Source organism: Rhagoletis pomonella, unplaced genomic scaffold, assembly GCF_013731165.1.
Source record: "Rhagoletis pomonella isolate Grant_MI unplaced genomic scaffold, Rhpom_1.0 Rhpom_scaffold_00005, whole genome shotgun sequence".
Lineage (NCBI taxonomy): Eukaryota > Metazoa > Arthropoda > Insecta > Diptera > Tephritidae > Rhagoletis > Rhagoletis pomonella.
The window spans coordinates 57,362,401-57,387,667 of record NW_023458559.1 but is presented as its reverse complement, the minus strand read 5'-3'; the positions used below and the strand labels follow the sequence as shown (position 1 = coordinate 57,387,667).

General features: G+C 35.1%; 1 protein-coding gene across 1 annotated transcript in view; it reads right to left on the bottom strand.

The window, feature by feature from the left end:
- LOC118739302 (ecdysone 20-monooxygenase) overlaps nucleotides 1-25,267 on the bottom strand; it is a 53,288-nt gene that overhangs the window by 3,980 nt on the left and 24,041 nt on the right. Inside the window, exons 2-6 of the mRNA XM_036470547.1 lie at nucleotides 1,503-1,830; nucleotides 1,233-1,431; nucleotides 567-962; nucleotides 316-490; nucleotides 3-242 (exon numbers count right to left, since the gene is read on the bottom strand). Of these exons, the coding sequence (XP_036326440.1) occupies nucleotides 3-242; nucleotides 316-490; nucleotides 567-962; nucleotides 1,233-1,431; nucleotides 1,503-1,821 (1,329 nt within the window). The 5' untranslated portion in view covers nucleotides 1,822-1,830. The remainder of the gene's footprint in view (nucleotides 1-2; nucleotides 243-315; nucleotides 491-566; nucleotides 963-1,232; nucleotides 1,432-1,502; nucleotides 1,831-25,267) is intronic.

The following is a 25,267-nucleotide window of genomic DNA, read 5'->3' as shown; positions in this document are numbered from 1 at the left end:
ACGCCCGCTTTGAGATGATAGCCCGACAGCTCCATATTCTCCTCGAGTATGCGCGCCAAGCAGAACGCTGTCGGCCTAATGCGATACGACTCCTGCACGCATGCTTTGGTGTAGTCCGCCTTGGCAATGGCCTCCTTCGTTATAGTCGTTTTACGATATTCACGGAAATCGTCCAGTATGCGCGTAATTACCCGCTCATCGCTGGTCACTGAGCTGAGTACAAAGAGCACCGTATTGGCAAGCTGTTGGAGACCAAACAAATAATTTTTTTTTTTTAAATAATTTCCACGCCGTTCATTATAAGCGTCCACCGACCGTTTCAATGCCCGCCGCTATGAAGTCGACAATCGCCGATTTCTTATCACGTATATCTAGATCCTTCAGCTCCAGTATATTCAAGAATATACTACGCAAAGCCGCCTCGCTCTCATCGCTCGCCGAGGTGAGGTAGTCCTCTTGTAGTGCCATTTCAACCATCTCGGAAATAACACTGTAATCAGTTGCAACTCTTTAACTGTCACTTGCTCAGTTGCGAGTATTTCCCGCCACCACCACTCAACACTTACTCATAGATCACCTCCTCGGCGCGCACAAAATCTCGATATGTTTTCGTTGGCAGATACTTCCACAATCCCATGCCGTAGTAGGAGTCGCGTTGTGATATGAACAGCTGCTTCACCGCGCACGCCAGCTGGCTGATACGCCCCGGCTGCTCGCCACTTTTGTCCAGGAAACCCATGCGTCGGCCGAGCATGAGCGTACAAACCGCTTCCAGGCCCATTAGATTGGCAATGTCTTCAAAGTTATATACTTCAAGCGTTTGTGGATTGCGTTGATGCCGCAACAGTTCAATGAAGTCATCGCAGACGACATTCAGCACAGGCAGGAAGTTGTAGAGTACGCGGGGCGATGTTATGTAAGAGGTGAGCGAAGAGCGTAACTTCTGCCAAGTGGGGCCCTGCCTGAAAAAAGGCGATGATTGTACAGAAGGTATGTAGTTTATGTTATGACTAAATGGGCACATTTTTAGTGGTGGAGTGCAAATAATGGAAAATACTATTTTGACTCAAAGCGAAAAATTATAATTTTCGGTGATAAGAGCGAATTGTAGTAAAATTTGCTAGACTGACTTAAGAAATTTTTTAAAAGCGGATACTATTTAGTTCTTTTCTATTAACTCACAAACACATTTACTTACATAGATACATACAATACATACCTATAATACTTACTCATTCACAATGCCCAAACTGGAATATCGATCAGGTCGCGATAATCGATACATAACGACAATTTCAGTGGGCGGCCGGAAGGGGTAACGGCTTGGATATTTCAGCACCTTTTCCAGGTCAGTGCGTTCGAACAAATGCACTATGGGTACGCCAGAGGTCGTCACTTCCAAAGCGATTTGCCCATATTTGCGGTGCCAATCTGTGGAGGAGTAGCAAAATCACATCACAATATTGAACAAAAATTTAGTTATTTCTTCACTTCCCACTCACCCGTATACATTTCATGCATCAGCGACATTTTATACTTGCGAAAGAATACCCAAAATACCCATTTCGTGCCAAGGAAGGGTATTGGCAGCGGCCCTGGTATATCCCAGACTCCGCGTGGTCGTGGAATTTCCTTTGCATGATAATAATCATCTGATGCTATCGTCGAACTGATGGCGGCGACTAGCTTAGCATTTCGTCCGGCGCGGCAGCGTGTTAGCAGCGGCTTCAAATAGGCGGTGGCTGCTTTGCCCAAATCGAAGTTGCAATAGAAAGCCAAAAGTATAGCGATTGCGATCAATAGAATCACGGCCATAACCATGGGAGTGCGCTGCGAATATAAAATAACAAAAACAAATATTTACATTAGATGTGTACGTACTTCACTGTGTGTGACTTAAAGTATTTGCAAAGTTTCGTGTGATTTTAAGTCAGTCAGTCAGCAGGTAAGTGGTTGTGCAACTGATCTACTTAAAACCCACTGTGGCCCACATAACAAATTCGACATACATAGATATATGTATATATACATACTTGTAGATCGATATGTGTATATTTTGTGCTAAATCACTGACAGATATTTAACTGCTTTTTTAGCCCCAAACAATTTCAAGATCTGTTTTTTTCTGCGTGATTGCAGTTGGCGTCACGAGACGTTGAGTTATGCAAATTTGCCTAAAATGTCAGGTTGCTCACGGTGCTAATTTTTTTTAGAAACGTTTATATATATATATATATATGGATTTGTGCACAAATAGAGCCATTTAAAAATATCGAACCTCATTTTAAGCTCTGCAATTAAACACCCACCTTACCCCTCATTGACTGGCGTCTCACCGGCTAAGTAGTGCCCACCTTCCATTGACTTTTCTGAGATTAGCCTACAGTAAGTATGTCTGGCTGGCCTCCGCACGGTATGTTTGTAAGGCAGTCCGATAATTTGATTGCCTACCTTTATGTATGCCTAACCGGTATTTGTAGCAAAATTTTCATTTCAGTTATTCTTGTTGTTGGCATGTATAAAAATAATTGTCACTATTAAATGTGGCCGATGTATGTATAACTACCAACCATTTTCTTGAATCAAATTTTTAATATAAACGATCTACATATACATACATTAGGGCGGAGTAATTTAATTTCGAAAAAAATTTTATGGCATATTCGAATTATACGTTCGATTCTAAGCAAAAATGGCGAACAAACTATATACCAAAAATGACGTTTGACCCGCCCAATTAAAAAAAAAAAAATCAGTGTATTATAATTTTTTGTGAATGAAATTATTTTTTCATTTAAAAAATGTTGTGCTTCTTCTTTTGAAAATCGGGAGGGTCAAACATAGTTTTTGGTATATAGTTTGTTAGCCGTTTTTGCTAAGAATTAATCGTACAATTTCAATTTGCTATGCACTTTCTTCGAAAATTTTGCTCCAAACAAATTACTCCGCCCTAATATACATACATAAACATATCGGTAATTTAATATAGGAAGGCCCTATCCAAATTGTATTGTTTTTACAGAGTAGATACAAAACTTTATAAAAACCTAATTCCTGAGGGTGGGAACTTCCTGAGAATCCTTGGTGTTAATAGATTAAATAGATAGATTAAATTTTACTAGGCCTTTAATAATTAACTAGGTGTTCCAGTTACTGTTGAAATTCGATTTTTTTTTTTATTTTTTTAAGATCCTTGGAGGGGTTTTCTAGCTTTGCACTTCGCTTAACTTATAAGATACAAAATTATTCACTCGAAAAGCTCCTGCTTTGTAACTAAAACGCAACTACAATTTTTTATATCTTGAAGGTCTTTGTCGGTAAATCTCAATAATTTGGTATATATCGATAATTTACTGAATTTAAAAAACACTGAAATCTGATAACTCAACCAAACTCGATAACTTCACTAATTTCGATAACTGTTCGGTAAATTTCGATAACTCAAAAATGTATATATATCGATGTAATCGGTAAACTTCAATAACTCGGTTAATTTCGATAGCTCCATATTTTTCGAAAGGTTTCATCAAATTCGTTGCACTCTGGTAACGCGATAATATTCGATAAGCAGCGATAACTCGATAAACTTGTATAACCTTGAAATTTCGATAACCCGATATATTTTGAAAATTTTATAAACTTCGATTCGATAAATCGACAAATATCAGTAAATCAATAAATATCATAAACTCGATAAGTTTAAAGAACTCGATAGTTACGATAACTCGGTAAATTTCGTTAACTTGACAAATTTCGATAATCCCATACATTTTTTTTAGCTAGATAACTATCCGTAAATTTCGAAAACTTATTTTCTGTGTCTATAAATTTCTCTTCTTCTTCTGCTTATTTATTGGCGCAGTAACGCCTAAGCGATTTTGGCCGAGTCCAATACAGCACGCTAGTCATTTCTCTTCTGTGCTAACTGACGCCAATTGGAAATGCCAAGTGAAGCCAAGTCCTTCTCCACCTTGAAAAAATCATTTTGGCTTGTTTATTCTGGATTTTTAGATCGGTTAGAAATAAACCGAATTGACTGCAGATTCGGAAACAAGTATTCAAAACCAGTACAAAATTACTGAAGTTTTTTTTGCATCTTTGTGCAAACCCCATCAAATGCGGATCACTTATGGTCGCTGTATCCATATATGAAGTAGAGATGCAGTTTTTAAATCGATTAAAGCGAAGATCGATTAAACGAGCCCTACCGATTCGATTTTTTATCGATTTTTAGTTCCAATTCGATCCGTGGATCGATTCAAGAACCGACATTCTATTTGTCTTCAATTGATGCATATTGATCTACGGTTTAACTAAGAAAATCCCGAAAATTTTAAGGAAATTTGAATTGGAGGGTGGTACAAAAAAATAATGGGGCTTGACACCTCCCACTTTTCTAACTTCAGAGCGCAAAGACCAAAGATTTCAATGACCTTCCTCTCTTTCTCCTCCGACTAAAGGGCTACTCATGGAAATCTCTTGGAAATAACTCTATATCAAATTATGGCTAATACTCTAACAAAAACCTCAAAAAAAAAATTTAAAAGCGTCCGTAAAAAATTCTACATATATATGTATATTAGACTGCATCACCAAAAAAAGTTGCCGTTTTTCCGCCGGGGTTACAAAATTTGTTACATTTGAAGACGTCCACAAAAATATTTCGGAAAAATATTAAGATTTAAGTGAGCTGCACCGATTTGAAAACACCTCCAAAAATGGATTTTTTTTTTGAATAAAAATAGTTTATTAAAGAACTTTTTGAAAAAATTCCCTCAAATGACAAAACGTTTTAAGCTTAAAAAATCTGCATAAAAATATTTAAAAATGGTTTTCAACGGAATCGTAATAATGAGATTTTTGATTTTTTTTTTTAACTTTTCTCAAAGATTGGTTTACGAAAAACTTGAATAACTGAGCCAAAACAATTCTGATTTAGATTCAGTAGAAAGGTATTTTCCCACTCTTATTTTTGTGCAAAAAAAGTCATTGATGTCGAATTTTTTTTTTTCAAGTGACGTTCGTTCATCCTACCTTTCTCTTTCATCCTTTAAATGAGTTTATTAGCAAAGAAATTAAAAGGATGAGAAAATGCCTTTCCAATGATACCTCATAAGTCTAAATCGGAAAAGCTTAGGTTAAGTTATTCAAGTTTTTCTTAAACCAATCTTTGAAAAAAGTTAAAAAACAGCATTAAAAATCTCATTATTAAGATTCCGTTGAAAGTTTTTTTAAATTTTTTTTTGTTATTTTTATTTAAATTTTTTATGCATAAACTGTTTTGTCATCTAAGGTGATTTTTTGCAAAAAAATACTTAAACAAATTTTTTTTATTCACAAAACCTTAATTTTTGGAAGTATTTTTAAATCGGTCAAGCTCACGTAAATCTTAATATTTTTCCGAAATAGTCCGAGTTTTTTTTTGTATAGGGAGTGATGCAGTCTAATGTATATACGTAAGGTCCATTGTATTATAAACTTTGTAAAACAGTGGTTAATTTCGAAGTAAAACATACATTTTTTCACATTTCTGATCAAAAATAAATAAACAATGGTATCTCAGAGGTAGTTCCAAACTAAAATTACTTGTTCTTTTCAAAGTATCTACGAATTGTTAGCTACTTGATAGCTTTTGAATAAATCTGGATATTAAACCGTTATGAAAAATGTATGTATGCTTTAAAAATTACAATAATAGTTTGGTCAGATTACCGTGTTTTGTTTTTTTTGTAAAAATTATGTGAAAGACGTTATTTGACCAAATATATGAATCGATATTGAGAAAACGATTTATTTTTTTCCGATTTCAATTCGAATCGATTCAAAAATAGATTTTTTTATTTCTATCTGGTATCTCTAATATCAAATCAGAATTCAAATAGCTGCTCGTTTTTTCATTCCTACCTAACAAAAAAAAAAAAAACAAATATAGCAAAATAGGTAGTAAGTTTCTGAAGTCAGAACGAAGAAAGTGGTCAAATTTGAATTCTGTCTTCAGCTTCGGTTAGTCGCATTCATCAACTATAAAAAAAAAATAATAATTAAAAAAAGCCAAAGCCAAACCAATTTTTAGGACAATTTTTCCCAACGCTAAGCGCAAGGTTTTTGAAGCAGCCCTCGTAAAATAATGCAAATGTGTGTATAAAAGCTGACAGCCTAAAACCACAATTACCTTTAATTTGCAAAATTTTTTTGTGAAGTAAGCGTCGGAAAAGTGGCTTCCGCTAGTAGCTACAGGCGCATCGTATCCCAAATGTTGTATTAAATAGTGACTTTGTATGTTAAGGGCCGTTTTCTCGACTGTCTATTAAATTTAACTTTCCATTAAACACTTCGACTGCTTTATCGATCACATGCATATAACAGGCAGACATTCAACTAGTCGAGAGTTGTTAAACGGCCCTAAGAAATGTACATTTTTCTTGGATATCTCACACATTTACGTTTCATTCCTTACATTTATGCGATCCTTTTTACTAGAAATTGTCACTCCTAAGAGACCTTTTTGGGTCCACCATTATCCGAAGGGAACCCAAAAGTGGGACACTCATAGAACAATGTATTCACTAATCTCTACCGGGATGGACTGACCTTTTATTTAAGATAAGAGTCATCGTCGTTAAAACATTCTTATTTGGCACTACTAGGGCCAAGACTAAAAAGCTTCGCTTAACTATGCCCATTTATTAAAAAGCTCATACAGTTAGGCATTCCATATTTTTCGGTACTCGTAGTCCACGCGGACGGAGCCATCGATCTTGCGTAGAATAGTTTTCTCGAAAGCCCCCAAAACTGACATCCCTGGGTTTAAAGCCAACGATGTCAACGTCATCCGCATACACTAGAAGGATAGTTCTTTCGCTCAATACGCTGCAATTCAGATTGGCTGCTCTTATGACGCTTTCCAGCATCCGATTGAAAAAGTCGCACGTGGGTGAATCGCCTTGTGTAAAAGCTCGTTTGGTCTCTAATGCCGCGGAGAGATCCTTCCCAATTTAGGCGGAGCTGAAAGCAGTGCTCTATTTGTGTTATCAAAGCAGGTTTAAAATTGATGTTATTGCGATTACGGACAAACCTCAGCGAGGCGTATTACCTTCTTTACTCCCCTGGTTCTAGGTTGTAAATTAAAAATTTATAACCTCTCTCTTCTCAAGAAAAATATCTTGCTGTTATTCTGAACTGCAGTCACAAAACCCCTTTTAATATTGCAACAATGGTCCAACTAAATATAGCGCTTGCAAATAAGTTATCTCTGCAGAAACTATTGGGATGTAGACGAAGATTAGGACTAAATTCATCACTTCCCGTCTGGATGTGTGGGACTGCTGTGGAAGTGCCTTAAGTAGATACTTAGAGTCACGCTTTTTCACAAGTCTGGGAGAGATAGCGGGGCAGAGTTATGGGACCTCCTCAGTTTCTTTTGATAAAAAAAGAGGATAAAAAAGTGCCACCGCCATGGATTATGTACGTCTGTGAGAGCTCAAGGCTGTTGATGAACTGACTTGGAATTGTGTAATTATAAGCTGGTAACAAAATATTGCTCCAAGAAATAATCAATACAAAAATTTTTACAAAAATTCATAGCTAAATTGCTGAACATATGGACAGGTTAGAATTGCGCAAGAAGTGGTAACAATTTTTTGTAATCAAATTTTCCGGCTGCACAATGTTCGGTAATTTTACAGAATAGACCTGTAAAAGAATCTTCCAACTTTACATTTTTCAAGGTCTCGAACTTTCGCGAAATCAAAAAGCTATCGAATTTCGGGATCAATGACCTAAAATACTTAAAATTATGCTGAAGAGAGAAAAACGTAAACAAAAACAAGTGGAAATGGGTCAATTCCAAAATGGTGAAATACATTTTTTTTTCTACGCATTAGTAGAAAGGGAGAAATTCGACACTCGTGTATCGCGCGCGCTTCACGAATGTAAGAAATGCGTAAAAACATAAATTAATAACGAAATGTGTCAACAGCGCAAAAAAATATGAATTGGATAAACAAAGGAGTGCATAAAAATATTAACATAAGTGTGAACGTTTGTATGTTTCTACCAATTTCATGCATCACCTGCCGCAACTTGATTAGGCGGCGAAAAAGACATTGTATCGGTTAAAATTTTTTATTTGCATACATTCATATGTATGTTCAAAGTGTGTGCAAACGATCAGTGCGATCGCCGTGTGATCAATCGAAATTTGTACGTGATCAACAACTGGTGCTCATGAGCTTATGCTTGCCACTTCATCAAAATTTTGTGTACCAGAATATCCAAGCAAAAAGGCCCAAAATAAAATAAAATGTACCATTTTATGCCGTCCATCAAAAATATATATGTATATATATATATATATTTCTTTATAATATTAAACGTTACCAAAAATTGCAATATTTTCAATTCGAGTAAAAAAATAAAATTTCTCTACATATTTGTATATGCACAAATGCAACAGGCAGTGTCAAATGATAGCTCACACCTTGTTCTAACATAATATTCGCAATTATTTTCATGAAATTTTTTTTTTCATTAATTACACAGGTCTACAAAAAAAAGTGTCTGCATATTGAACCAAACCTGAATGAATCCGAGATCTGTTAGTCTCCAACACGTCAAGTTCGAGGTTATTTGAAGGTCAAGTAGAGAAAAATTCGTTGAAAAACCTGAAAATTCAATGGAATTCTTCTGAATTCGAACTTGAGATGACCTTGGCATAACTTTGAAGAATCAAATTTCTTTCAGACCATGGGTTCGCATTCAGCGCGTCGAATACCAAAGGGATATCGAGATTTAGTTCAATATGCAGAAGCTTTTTTTTAAACCTCGGTTATTTATGAGAATATAGTTCATTCTATAATATAATCCATATAAAAAAAATTTAAAAAATTTGTATTCAGAATTTCTAGAAAATTTTTGAGTATGCAGTTTTGTAGCCCGTTTTATATGAGAGAAAACGCTCAACATACTCTACAAAAAAATTGTAAAAAATCAACGGTAATTTTTTGCACATTGTTTTACTTAAATTAAACGGGCTAGAAAATTACATATTTACTCCAAAATTTTCTAGAAATTCATTGTCAGGATTCCACTGCGGTTTGTCGATAACAATTAACAGAACAAACAGAACAGCTTCTGCGAGTGCTACATATTTCAAACAAACGAATAGCCATAGTTGCTTCAAAAAGGCCCAAAACAAACAAAAAAGGCCAAAAGGCACAAACGGAGTAAAAAGGACCATATTTGGTACAATTGTACCAAAGTGGCAACCGTGCTCATGCTTACTTACAAACACGGCACGCATGGCATGCGACTGTCAGATAGAAGCACGAGACTACTGTGATTCCAGTAGATGTATGCGCTTTTCTATGATTAATAAAAATATATGACTGTGTGCGAGTGGGTGTAGGAGTTTGATTTTTTATTTAAGGTTTTGTTTGTGCAAATAATTGATTGTCGCGGCAATTTATTGAGCAAAATTATCGCATTTGTTGTTAACCTTATGATTTTGAATGATCCGTTCGAATTCAAGTTCAAGTGGGTGTGTGTTAGTGGGTAAAATAATAGCAAAAAAAAAAAACATAGAAAAAAGGAGGAGGGAAGAGGGGCAAATATAGTGAGTCGCGAGATGAGGAAGTTGGCGGAAGAAGTCAGTAAACCCTTTTCAATGCCAAATTAAAAAATGAATTGGGTACTGAAATTAGTAACAAAATAAAAAAATAATGAAGTATGAGTTCGGGCGAAACCGAACTTTATATACCCGGCGCACGTCATAAATATCGTTTTTTTCACCTTTTAGTAAACTGCAAGAGTATTTTTTTTGACGATGTCAAACAGTTTCGATAATATGCTATAATATATTGAAATAATTGGACCAGGCTTGGTGGAAGTCGCTAAGGCGGTTATCTATACACACTTATATAGTCAAAATTGGGTGGTGCCACGCCCATTTTACAAAAATCAATAATCTTTTGTCATGTTAGGAGTTTTTTGTAAGTTGGCGTCTTTAGTTATTGAAACATCAGAGTTTTCGTATTTCTGAAATTTACCGTTATATGGTAAAAGGCAGTAATTTAAGTCCGATTTCAAAAATTTTCAACATATTGCTTTTTTTGCGCCAAGATTTATAAATGTGTCGAGCTTGGCTTTTTATATTAAAATATAGTTCATTCTTCAACAAAACCTGTGTAAAGCCAAATTTCAAACTTTGTGCAATATAAAAAATTTAAAAAAAAAAAAAAAAAAAAATTAACAAACTTTCGTAAAAACTTCGAGCTTTTTAATTATATTTCCTAGAAAGATTCTGATTTGTTAGCCCGTTGAATTCTAACTAGTAGAATAAAAAATAGGTTCAAAATGGCTAAAAATTACCGCTAAGCTCTAAGAATTTTTTTGTCGTTTTTTTTTTCTATATAAAAATAAATTCTGTGTATGCGTTATATGAAAGTAAATGTGGGAAAAATGTTCTAAAAAATCAGCCGTAATTTTTAGCCATTTGAAACCCGTACTTTAGTCAACTTGAATTCAATGGGCTAAAAAACTGAACACCCAGAATTTTTCTAGGAAATCTAATTGAAAAAGCTCGAAATGTTTACGAAAGTTTGTTAAATTATTATTATTCTTTTAATATTGCAAAAAAATAACTTGTCAAAACTTTTAAAAATGAGGCGCGGCTATAATTTTTTCGACCACTGTATGTAAATTCACCTAGATGAGGTCAGGTGCGATGACGTGATAGAATAAAAAGGTATACGAAAAAACAAGTTTCAATTGACTAAAAATTACTGTTGATTTGTTATATTTCTTTTGTCGATGATGTTACGGCTTTCTTCCATAAAAACAAATTTTGTGTATTCGTAATTGGAAACAAATGGGACATAAAAAATCTAAAAAATCAGCTGTAATTTTCAGGCATTTGAAACTTGTACAGGGTGGGCGAAATAAGGCCTACCAATTTCACGCAGCAGGTTCATAGTTTGCCTAGGAGTGTGCGCAGTCGCTCCACCTTGTTGAAACCACAAATTAGGATGCTGCTCTGCCGTTGGCCGCAAAAAGTTGTCAATCATTGTTCTGCAAGAAGCCCCAGAAATCTTCTGGCTTTCTGGCGTTTCGTCCTGATTCTCGAAGAGATATGGCCCGATAACTTTTTCGGCCATAACACCGCACCAAACAGTGCACTTGGATGGGTGCAACTGGTGCTGGTGTCTTGCCCTTGGATTTTCAGAGCCCCACAATCTACAGTTTTGCTTGTTGATGCGCTACATCCGACATCAAAACATTACCTAAAAAATCAATTTGTGTGGCTAATTGTGTAAAATGAATATTCGTTGTTGGTGGCCTTGCTGTAAGTATTCATTATGATTTTCCAAGAGATTAACTATAACATGCGGAAAGAAAATGGCAATAATATTAAAAAATAAAGAAGTTATACGTATTTAACATTGTTGGGTCTTATTTCGCCCAATCTGTACTTTATTCAACTAGAATTCAATGGGCTACAAAATTGAATACTCAGAATTATTCCAGGAAATCTAATTAAAAAAGCTCGCAAATTTTACGAAAGTTTGTTGCATTTTTTGTTTTAATATCGCACATAGTTTGAATCTTTAATTTCCACGGGTTTTGTTAAAGAATGAACTATATGTTTATAAAAAAATTAATAAAGTTATACATATATATATATATGGATTGCAAAATCGATAAATTTATCGATAACACGATTGATTATTATATCGATAACAATATCGCTCTTCATATTTATCTTTATTTTTACATATACCCCTTCACCTTTGCCTTAAAGTGTTTAAATTTACCTTGATCTTCATTTCTTTCTCTTGCCTTTATCTTTATGCATCTTTGTTTTTGTTTTTATTTTTACCTTTGCCTTTGTCAATTTCTTCATCTATATACATACTTACTTTTACTTTCGTTCTTTTATTGGTCTTAATCCAAATCGTATTCTTAAACCGCTTATTAGCACGCTGCATATATTTAACACGCTCTTGTTACCGTTGCAACCTGGGTTGCCAGGTGTCCGGTTTTTGACCGGACAGTAGCAAAGTCTCCTCAAAAGACTGAAAGCTCATAGGAAGTACTCCTATATTTTAAAAGTGGCGCCGCCAATTTCAATGAAATAGTCGGCGCAAATTGTTTTGCAATGGATTGGTGGCAAGTGTATTGATTTGCTCAGTTTTAAGTATTTATTGATACCGATTACAAAAGTGCGTATAGCCCAAATACAAGCAGCTCAAGGGAGTCTTGCCTAAAAAAAGCCAAATGTAGGGACGAAAATAAAGTTTCTAATCATATACATACATATGTAATACTTCTATATTGATAGTAAAGTATCTTCACAATGTATTTTTATTCCGCAATCAAAGGCAGACACCGTGCAAAACATGAGAAATAGGCAGCAAACGTCAATGGCAACAAATTGGCGACTCACCGATTTGTTGCCGTGGTGACAAATCAGCAAAATCATTTCTTTCATATCAATTTTGAAATAAAAAGTTATCAGCAATTCCCAAACTTATAAATTTCGCATCAACAGTATTATTCAAAAGTGTCTAACTTATACCAAAGACAAGATTAAAAAAATTGGAAGCCCCATAGCGAAAGAAAGCGTTATTTCCGTTTCTACATTCAATTTTGTATAGATATAAAAAATAAATCATGTATTAAAAAGAAATAAAATTATTCCAAATAACGCCTCAAGCGATTGGAAAAGGACTCATTCGGGTAATAGGAAAACGACTCGTCCAAGCGAGTTGCCTTCGGTGGAAGTTTTAGAGCGACCGATAATAAGAAATCGATACGATGGCGATAAATATTACCGGCAATAAATTTGTTTCCGAGGGCGACATGTTTTCTTATTGTAGGTAACAAAAATTGTTTGGTAGGAGCCTATAAAACAAATGTTTGCTTGCATTAGTATAAATATATATTTGTGAACTACTACAAACAAATAACTGTCAAGTCACTCCAGGAGCGGTTTTAATAAAAACTAATAAATAAATAAAAATAAATAAACAACCAAAAATGTTTCCCTGAAAGTTATCGGTGAAAGCTTGGTGGTAACCGGCGGATTTGAATAAGCAGCAAGAGATGTAAAAGTTTCACTTGAGGCGATCACCGTAACCACTCTTAAAAGATATACTGTGAAGTTACGTACCTTCCTTTCCAGCGCCTTAGCCGACATGTAGCGTCTAGGGATGGGTAGTGGGGGTTGAAATTCGATTTTTTCCTAATTTTGAACATTGCCCAACCATTCGATTATTCGATTCGAAATTTGATAGTGCAAATTCGATTTAATTCGAAGTTTTTCGAATTAAAAAAAAAAATTACTGAAAATTTAAAAGTTAGATTTTTAAGAATGATAACACATAAATACAAATAGGTATTTTTTTTCAACTATTTTTTACTATTTATAGTAAATATCTAAAGAAAAATATCAAAAAATCCAAAAGTTTAGCAAATGTAGCACATTGAAATAAAGTTTTGGGGACGATTAACGTGATTTTATATACTTGTTTTGCTTTACAAAAACAAAAGAAATTTCTACATTCTTCACGTTACATACTTATGCAATCATAGGAATGTTTATACTTATACAACGAATAAAAAAGTCTTACATTAAAGCGAGATCTTTAACTTAAGTAAATAAGTAACAAAATAGATAATAGGGATAAAGAGTTCTATCGAGCCACATTTTTGGTTGGTAAAGAAATTCGATCAAGAGTTTTATCCTGTAAGAGCTCCCATCCAAGGTGTATTAAACAAGGTGTGATTGACAACTCAGGTAGGCTCTCTTTTAAAGTACTATTATGCCAAAAAATATAAACAATCGATTCAAAATTCATACAAAATTTTTTCAATTTGACTTTATAGGATGGTTCTTCTGAGAGCATTATCAAATTCAATCACACTTTGTTGAATACATTTTGCTCCCATCGAATTCTCTGTCAATATTTATAAAATAAAAAGCTCTCCGATTCCCACATGAAGTGAATTGATTTCCATATGAGTGGAAGTAATTTAGATATTTATGATTTAGATATATATGATTTTTTAACAAACAAAATTTATAATTTTCATATGAAATTTCAATTTGTAAACGCTTGTCAATAGCATTTTCAATCTTGATAATTTATAAAGAAAAGGACTTTTGATTCCTGTGCTAGAATTCCAATTCTTGATAAATAATAAAAAATTTACAACTTATGAAAAATTTTAATTTACCAAGTGCACAGTAAGTCTTAGTAAAAAAAAATAGTTTTATAACATTACACATTTCACTTTTAGAGGGTGAATCAATCCCAAATTAACTTAATGTCAATTGACATTATTTCACGTTTGGCCTGTGTATTCATTGCCATTGACATTATTGCACATCACCACATTTATCAAAGTTCATTTGTTCCATTTTCTTGATCATTTTTAATTTAATCTCTGCAATATATCGTTACATCGCAAAAACGTCGATGTATTTTATTGACTTGCATCCCTAGGGCAAATATGGTGACACACACAATGATGCCAAATTTAGTCAGAAAGAAGAAAGTTGCAGTGTTGCTTTTTTGCAAATTAAGACGAAATTCGATTTTGTTCTAGAAAAATTCGATTCAAGCCGAATTTTAGCACCACAAAGTTCGATTTCAAAAACTCGCCATTTTGGAGCTAAAATTCGAATCTCGATGCTTCGAATATCGAATTTACCCATCCCTAGTAGCATCTGCCCGTTTTCCCCGGCTAATTTGCAAGTATTTAGTACAACATAATGACGCATGCAATACGATTTTATTTTCCTTATTTTTTTGCTTGTACAAACAGAACAACAGTTCCGCACCATTTTTTATTTTATTTTTGCTTTTAAAATGAAAATTTAATCTTGTTAAATACTGAAGGTTACTATACCGGTCCTGATTTTTATTGTTTTCAAACGTCATTTTGGGTACATTGGCAGGTTGGTTTACTCGTTCTAACATTATATCATCGTACAGTTCAATAAGTAACGTAACTCTTCTTCTTACCGTTTTTCTGACAGGCTGTAGGTGTGTTTTTATACCCGAGCGCACTTGTGCACAAGGGTATATTAATTTTGTTCACATAACGGTTGTTTGTAACAGCCAAAACGAATCGAGATAGATATAGACCAATGTATACATAAATGATCAGGATGAAAAAAGAAATCGATTAAGCCATGTCTGTCTGTCCGTCCGTCTGTCCGTCTGTCCGTCCGTCCGTGTACACGATAACTCGAGCAAAAATTGAGATATCTCAACGAAATTTGGTATGTAGGTTTCCCTTAATCGAAGGTAGGTTGGTATTGAAAATGGGCGAAATCGGCCTTTAACCACGCCCACTTCCCATATAACGGTAATTTCCAGAAATACGAAAACTGCGATATTTTAGTAACTACTGAAGATAACTCACTCAAAATTGACATTTACAATAAGTTTTAGACGAAAAATAAGAATATTATAAATTTTTGGAAAATGGGCGTAGCCACGCCCACTTATGGTTACATGTGTATATCTTGGTAACTGCTGCACCAATTTCTTCCAAACTTGGCACAGTTGTTGACCTTCACACAACATACCAAATGGCCGAAAATTTTTAAAATCGCTTAATAACCACGCCTACTTCCCATATAACGGTAATTTTCAGAAATACGAAAGCTGCGATATTTTAGTAACTACTATAGATTATTCACTCAAAATTGATATTTACAATAAGTTTTAGACGAAAAATAAGAATATTATAAATTTTTGGAAAATGGGCGTAGCCACGCCCACTTATGGTTACATGTGTATATCTTGGTAACCGCTGTACCAATTTCTTCCAAGCTTGGCAAAGTTGTTGGCCTTCGCACAACATACCAAATGGCCGAAAATTTTTAAAATCGCTCAATAACCACGCCTACTTCCCATATAACGGTAATTTTCAGAAATACGAAAACTGCGATATTTTAGTAACTACTGGAGATTATTCACTCAAGATTGATATTTACAATAATTTTTAGACGAAAAATAAGAATATTATAAATTTTTGGAAAATGGGCGTAGCCACGCCCACTTATGGCTACATGTGTATATCTTGGTAACCGCTTCACCAATTTCTTCCAAACTTGGCACAGTTGTTGGCCTTGGTACAGCATAAAAAATCGCCGAAACTTTTTAAAATCGGACAATAACCACGCCCTCATCCCATATAACGGTAATTTAGAGAAATACAAAATCTTCCATAAATCAGTAAATATTGAAGCTAATTTATTCAAAATTGATGCTTGCAACAATTCTTTACCAAGAAATACGTTTATTGTAAAATTTTGGAAAATGGGCGTGGCACCGCCCACTTATGATCACATATAAGTATATCGGTAACCGTTCTACCAATTTGTACCAAACTCGGTGTGGTTATTGTGCTTGTCACATATAAGCAAAACGTTGAAAATTTTTGAAATCGGACTAGAATAACGGCCGCTTCTCATATAACGGTAAATTTCAGAAAAGCTTGAAACTTCATTATTTCGAAATTGAAGGACGCTAATTTACTCAAAATTGATACACCCCGGCTTACCATCTAGCGGAAGGTTTCGGAAAGGTGAAAAAACATATATTTAATACTTGCGCCGGGTATTTAATGTTCGGCTCCGCTCGAACTTAGACTTTCTTACTTGTTGGTAAGTGGTTTCGCGTTTACTTATTAGCTATAATTTTCCTAACGTGCTGGATTTGACCTAAACAAACATATTTTCCAATCGATTTCAATTTAAGTACATAGGGAGCATGGTAGAATTATAAAAGGTATTATCTTCCCAGAGAATTTTGCTTCACATCGAAATTCGTGCTCCCTTATTTTCATTTTGACGCATTTCAATGTTGATTCTTTTACTTTTAGGTGGCTTTGCTTTTGGTGTTCGCTCAAAAAAATTTTTATAATTTATCAAAAAAAAAAACAAAAACCTTTAAATAAATTGAGCAATAAAAATTTTTGTTTTGTTTACTAAGCAAATGCTGATTTTGCTTTTGCAAATTAAATAAGTTCTCTGCAAGAAGGTTTGTTTAAAAAAACATACATGGACATCCATATATGGTATATGGTGAATAGAAATATCCCTTTTCCCTTACAGTAAAGCTTTTAGTGTGGCCAATAATGGTATTTTTCAAATAAGGCAGATCGGAATATGCGCTCTCTTGGCAGACAATACTTGTAATTATTGTACCATGCATAGGGAGTATATATGTATGTATTCTGAACATGAACCAAATCTGACCATAAACGCGGATTTTCCAAACGAAACGGGCCCGGTTTTATTGACCTTCTGACCTGGCAACCCTTGTTGCAACCATTTCTGTTCTAACCATTTCCGTGTGCATCATTAAAGTTGAATTTGCCAATTTTAAGAATTTTCACTTCAAAAATAAGTAACTAAAGTAAGAAATTTAAACAAAGTTTCAGTATCTACTTTTTAACGTATTTCATTTAGCTTCATTTCGTTTCTTTTAGTTTCCTTTCATCTGACTTTATTTTAAGTCATTAGATTTCATTTCATTTCACTTAATTAAATTTTATTTTATTTTATTTATTCTCATTTCATGTCTTTTCATTTCTTTCACTTCATTTTGTTTCATTTTATCCTATTTAATTTAATTTCATTTCTTCCCTTTGTTTGGTTTATTTTACTTTATTTCAGTTTAATTTATTTTGTTTCATTTCTTTCACTTCGTTCACTTTATTTCCTTTCATTAAATTTTAATTTATTTCGTTGACTTTATTCGCCGCATTTCATTTCATTCAATCTCATTACATTTATTTACATTTTATTACATTTGCTTTAATTTTACTTTATTTTATTTAATTTCATTTCATTTATTTAGTTTTTTCATTTATTTTTTCACTTTACATCATTTCGTTTCACTAAATTTTATTTCATTTGCTTGACTTCATTCATTTCATATCTTTGCATTTCTTTCACTTTATTTCGTTTCATTTCATTTAATTCCTTTGATTCATTCGTTTTATCTCATTTTATTAAATTCTACTTAATTTAATTTCCTTTCATTTATTTAGCTTTTTTCCTTCATTTATTTTTTGCGCTTTACTTCATTTCGTTTCATATCATTACATTTCTTTTTATTTTGTTCCATTTTGTTCCATATTGTGTTGCATTATTATATTTTCTCGTAAAATATTCCTCATTATTATTTTTTATTTATTCGCTCTTATCAGCATTTCTTTCATTCAAGTCTATTTCTGTTAAACATATAATTCGCAAAATACATACATACACATAAAAAAAAAAATTTCAATGTCAGTGGGTCGCTCTTGTTGTGGAAGATGTGGCCGCTAATGACGGCAATCGTCAGCTTCTTATCTGAAACCGCGTGGCGCGTTGTGCGATCTCGCAGGTTTTATATTTGCACACTAATTTGCATGAAGTATTTATGTATGTATAAACATCTATATTGCGTGAGTAGCAGGGGAGAATTGGGTTCGAAATGTGTATTGGTACGCGATTTACTGTTTTTGGGTTGGAGTGGATTTAAATTTTCCTGTGCCGTATAATTTCTTGACAATGCGAAAGTATGAACTTTGATGTTTCTTGATGCCTCCTTTTTTATCCTGGCGCTAAATTTCTGGCTATGAAGAACCCGCTGGCCAGCTTAGGGATCTACTGTTTTTTATTTTTATTTTTTTTTGGTGCTGGCTTCCACATCATAATATATGTATATACATATACATAACTATGAGCCCTAACCGCTAAAAAGCATCTAAATGCAAAAAGAAAATTTTGAAATAAATGACGCTTACGTCTTTTTGGCGGCTAGGGCTCGATATGTACACATTAGGGTGCCTTACCAAAAAAAGGTTACGGTTTTTCCACCTGAATTATAAAATTTATTATATTTTAAGACTTCAGCCAAAATATTGCGGAAAAATATTAAAATTTAAGTTAGCTGAACCAATATGAAAAATCCTATTCATTCTTTATTTTCTTATTAGCTGCTTTAAATTTACATTTTTTTAAAGCAAAAATACACAGCAGTGTTTCGACTTTTTATTATTTTTTTGAAATATTTTATAAGTTTTTTAACTCCGATGGAAAAACTGTAATGATTTTTTTCTATAGGTAATTTGCATTGATTGCAAGCGGTTGGAAAATATTTTAAATTTCAGATACTTAATACTTTCACTTTTCGCAAACAAATTTTATTTTTATTTTTATTTATTTATCAAGATCACTTGGAGTTAGTTCATCAAGCACTTATGCGTGATTAAGTAGCACCACTTGAAACCAACCATCAACCACCAGAACGACAACACAAATAAACACGACGGGCACTAAATTTTTCTATTGGCTGCAAATCCTTTTTATACCGTACCGTATCTAAATTCCTGCAATGCGCCAAAGGCTATTTGTAGCAAAAGATCACATGCTGAAGTTGTTTTATTTTTATTTGAATCATATTTATTAGTTGTCAGACAGACATGCATACGTGTTAACATATGTAGATGCACATATGTACATACATACAGTGTTGGAAAAAATAATAGGGACACGACATTTTAACAAATTCTGCATATTTTTCTTTTAACAAATAATATATAAATTTATATTGCACACTTAGAAAATATTGCATCTAAATTTTAAACTTTTTAAACAGATTTTGTAGAATTTTTTGCTAAAAAATAGCGTTAATTTTTGGCAATTTTTCACGTTTTTTCTTCCATACAAAGTGTAAAAAAACGAATTTTTTAGAAACTTCAAAATTGAACTTTAATCTACTGCGTACTCAATAAAATTCTTATTAAAAGTTGTATATGCTAATATGCTGAACTTTTTTAATTTTTGCCCAAAGTTTGTTAGACTTCTACAAAAAATAAGAAATACTAAATAAACTAAAGAAAAATTGGCCAAAATTTGTTAAAATGTCGTGTTCCTATTAATTTTTCCACCACTGTAAGTGATAATTACGTCGTAAAGCAGGCAAGTCAAATATAAATAATTTTGGGCAGTACTAAATTTAGAATTAGAGAATCAGAATTAGACAATTGTACGAGCTCACGTGTGATCACTTATGCGATTTAATTGATGGAAAACGTGTTTGAGGATTTTTTTTCAAACATTTTAACATATACATGTTTGTTGTCACAGTTCTTAGGATTAAAGGATTTTCTAAAAATTGTTGTAAATGAGGTAGCGATGGCTCTGCCAAGCCTCGAACCTAAATGACATTCGTTCTAAATATCAGCTGATCAGCCACACGTGAATTTAAAAACCCTAAACATAAATTCTTTAAATCCAAATCAAATTCAATCTTAATGAGAATTTATACAAACTCGTTTTTCCTGACTGCGAATAGCTTAATTAATCGGATCTCATTTATATATTCCAAATAATCGAACGAGCACTTCCTTCTCCGACTTAATGCGCAAACTTCCGTCCAAATTGTCAATAAGCAATAGAATAGTGAAGTGTGTATCAATTGACTGAGCCGGTTGGTTAGAAGTATGCAGTTGTTGTTTAAGACGCTCGACTAGCACATATTTGATATATTTTATCAAAAGCACTCGAAGGAGATATGTAGTTGTATGTAGGGTTTTCTCTGCAAATCTGAGCCAACCAGCCCTTTAACCGGTTACCGCAAAATTCACTTTCTTTGCCATAACACTCCTACTTACATACAAGTATTTATGTGTGTTTGTATGCGCATTATTCATGTCCATGATTTAATTTTAATTCGCTTCGGAAGTGACATGCCGGCAAGCTAAAAGCCATTAGATAAGTATACAGTCACACACGCACACACTCCTATTACATACATATGCACATGTATTCACTAGTCAGCGCACGCGCAAGCGCAACTTAAATAAATCCAGTTCATAATTGCTGCATTAATATGCGCCAAACAAGCTAACCAAAGCGGCAGCGAAGCGACAAACAAACTAGCAGAACTCGAACCACTCGGACGAAGATGAGCCACCAGCGTAGCGTCCATTAGAAGCAGCTAAGCGTTGCGGGCACATGCGCATTAGAATGTCGCTCAATCGGTCGATCGGTTGGTCGGTAGCAGGGTAGCCGACTCGTGGGGAATTCCCCGATATGGGAGAACTTCGGTTTAGGTGGGAAATTTGGTATTAACAATTTTGTACATAGTTTTTTGTTCGGCGAAGAAAAACTCGAAAACGGCTTGACCGTTGTTGTTTCCGACAGGGCGGGTGTATGATCTACATATATTGGAACGAATTTCCGTCATCCCTTGTAAAATTTAGTTTAGCGCAAATTCGGTGTTGGATTCGTGGTAGGAGAGAGACTCCGTCGTCGAGTACTGGCGTTGAGCCCGGTGGACGAACGTCTAGCCACAATCCGCATCAATGCGAGATTCTTCAACATCTCGCTCATCTGCGCTCATGCCCCGACGGAAGAGAAGCAAGCGCTTAGAGCGTACACATGAGCGTTGCCCGCGAAGCGATGTTAAAATCGTGCTCGGCGATTTTAATGCCAAGGAAGGGATCTTTGGCGCCACTGTCGGAAAATTCAGCCTCCACGACGAAACGTCCGATATCGGACTGAGGCTGATCGACTTCGCCGGAGCCACTCAACTCACACACCTGCTCTCTGAGAGCACTTTTCAACAATCCGACATAAGCGAGCAGTGAAACCACATATCCCGATCATTACTAAGTACCGCCGCCGAGGAAGTAGTTGGATTTCAGCGAGCCCGAAAGAACAACTGGTACGATGAGGAATGTCAAGAAGCCGCAGAGAGAGAAAAAAGACGCCACCTATAAGGCCACGCTGCGATCGGGCGCAACGCGAGCCATGTGTGACCGTTATTGGGAACTGAAGAAGGAAGCGAGGCGTATTTGTCGCAATAAGAAGAGAGAGGCCGAAATACGTTAGTGCGAAGAGCTTGAAATGCTAGCCGACAGGAACAACGCCCGCAAATTTTACCAGAGAGTTTGGCGACTTACGGAAGGTTTCAAGACCAGGGCGAACTCCTGTAAGAAAACAATGGCGACCTAGTGACCGATGTCCAGAATGTACTCAAATTATGAAGGGAACACTTTTCCACCCTACTGAATGGTATCAGCGCCGAAATTATTGGATTACGCGGCTGAAAAACAACAACGCAGCTGGAGCTGACGGCCTGCCAGCCGAGCTATTCAAGGACGGCGGCGAAGAGCTGATGAGGTGCATGCATTCACTCTTATGAAGAATATTGTCACGACTGGAAGTAAAGTGTGCTCTTCTTAATCCACTAGGCGATCCCGCCATACGCGTCAAATATCGCGGGATCAGCCTACTAGTCACAGGTTACAAGGTATTATCGAGTGTATTGTCCGAAAGACTGAATACCACCGTCAACGAACTGATTGGACCTTATCAGTGTGGCTTTAGGCCTGGAAAATCCACCATAGATTAGGTATTAACAATACGCCAAGTCTTGGAAAAGACCCGCGAGAATAGGATCGACACACATCATCTATTTGTCGATTTTAAAGCCGCTTTCAACAGCGCGAAGAGAGGTTTTCTTTATGCCGCGATCTCTGAATTTGGTATCCCCGCGAGACTAATATGGCTGTTTAAAATGACGTTGAACAATACCACCAGCTCCATCAGAATAGGGAAGGACCTCTCCGAGCCGTTTAATACCAAACGCGGTTTCAGAAAAGGTGCTCGTGTGACTTCTTTAATCTGATGTTGGAGAAGATAATAAGAGCTGCAGAACTCAAACGCTCAGGAACAACTTACTAAAAGAGCGTGCAATGGCTGGCGTACGACGATGACATCGACATCATCGGTAACAAGAACCGCGATGTCTGTTCTGTCTTTTCCAAATTGGATAAGGAAGCAAAGCGAATGGGTCTGGTGGTAAACGATGACAAAACTAAGTCATCACACAAACTGTCATCACACAAACAGTCAGAGCATACGCGTCTTGGCACCCATGTCACTGTTGACAGTTACAAGTTTGAAAAAGTTGACGACTTCGTTTATTTGGGAACCAGTATTAACACCAATAATAATGTCAGCCTTGAAATCCAACCGAGAATCACTCTTGCCAACAAGTGCTACTTTGGACTGAGTAGGCAATTGAGGAGTTAAGTCCTCTCTCGGCGAACAAAGATCACACTCTATAAAGCTTGAAACACATTGGAAACGACGGTGATGGTGTATGGCGCGGAGGCATGGGCAATGAAAACATCTGATCAAACGGCTCTTGGAGTATGCGAGAGAAAGATTCTGCGAAAGATTTACGGGCCTTTACGCGTTGGGGATGGCGAATATCGCAGACGATTTAACGTTGAGCTCTATGAGCTTTACAACGATATAGACATAGTAACATAATATAACGTAACATAGAATAACATAAGAAAGCATAACATATCGAATTTGACGAAAGCTGTTCAAAAAGTCCTTAATGGAAACTTAATATCGTTGTCACAAATGTTTTAATATGATCGTTTCAATTAGACTTTTAACATAAATAAATGCGTTCGGAATCGCCATATTCTGCCACGCATGTTAAAAAGGCTGAACATTTTCTACAAGCATTAAATATGCAGGCGTTATCTTCCTCCCTTTTGCATGCTTAAGTTAAGCAGCTTAAGGGACTTGCAGTCGATCTATGGTCTAACTGATGTGCTATACAAAACTGTCATTTGTTTCGTCCTTGTGTGTAAAATGTATTAGATTTTTCGTAAAAAAAGTTTTAGATTAACAAAAGACTTGGTTGAAGTGATTTTAGTTACACTTTACGATCATTTATTTTGATTTAAGCAGCCAAAATATGTTTTATTTTTAAATAAGCAGTTATCTATGGTAGTGGAATGTTATGAAATTTCGCGCAAAATCGAGAAGAACTCAAAAATTAGTTGGTTACCCTGAACGTTAGTCAACAGGGTAACAGGCCAGCAAAGCGCCAACCAAGTCAGTCAGAAAGTCAGCCCAGCCCAACCCAACCCAGCCCAACTGCCTTGATTCTGTGCGATTTAAAGCCGGTATTGACGAGCTGGCAGCGCAGGTCTCAATTCAGCTATTTCTGCTATTGCCTGTTCTAATTGTTGTTACTGCGCTGATTGCTATTTGCCATTTGTTGTTGCTGCGTGTGCTTCAAAGACTAGGCTTTCGTTCTTCAATCCATTGTATATACATACATACATATGTAGGTACTTCTGTGCATATACATATGTGTGTTAATGTTTGTTGAGAGGAAGCATTATCACCAAAGCTGCCGCGCGTACAACTCACCGACTGACTGACTGAATATAATTTTGCGAAACCGGCTTCTTTTCGCATTAGATAAATATATGTGTATGCATGCCTGTAGAGGGCACAACAATAAAAGTGGCAGCAAAAAAAAAATTCAAAAATGTTAGATATACATATGAAATATGCTTAGCAAAAAAGCGAAGCGTGCGAAGCAAAGCTCAACGAACTTTCTTGGCAAATTTTTGCGTTTATGTTTAATTTATGCTAATAAATTATTTTCCCAAATTTTTTACTGTAGCAACAAAACCAAATTCGCATTTGAATCTTATTAGAAGCCACAACAGTGGTGGCAAATCAATAGTGATAGCTGCAGGAGGAAGTAAATATGTATCTATATAGAACATTATATATATATATACTAGTAGAGCACCCGACGTCGTTCAGGTAAACAGAAATTCAGCATACAGTTTCTTTCTGTTTAAATTAAGGCATCCTTATGAGCCATACTTTAAGCTATATCGTGCTTCAACTAATATATGATCATCACTTTCGGTACTACAAATCTTGTTCTATTATCATTAGTTGCGTTCCCTAACTCGCAAGAAGTTGCAAGAATTTACAGGAATTTACCAGAAAGCGTTCCCGTACTCGGTTCTCTCGCTCTCACCCGCTTCGCTGAGTGTATGAGATTTCTACGTGCTACATTAGCTGTAATTTACTTATTTTAATTAAACACAATGGCCCATGGTCATAGTCGCAAGTGAAAACTCATTCTTAGTAAAATACAGTTTTAAGTTTAGAATAGATTTTTAAGTTGTGTCAATCATGGACATTTTAGAAACAGCTTTTTGTTAAGATGAGAGAGAACAGTGCTATCCATATGAAGAGAATTTACCCGGCAATATATAGAAATAAGAGTACTTTAATTAGTTCACCCTGTGTCCGCTGCAGGATTGCAGAGAAATCTTTTTTACATATTTTTTTGTTCTTTAAATATTATTTAAAATTTTTGTTATTTAATTATAGTTTCTGTGGCCTTTTTAATTGAAA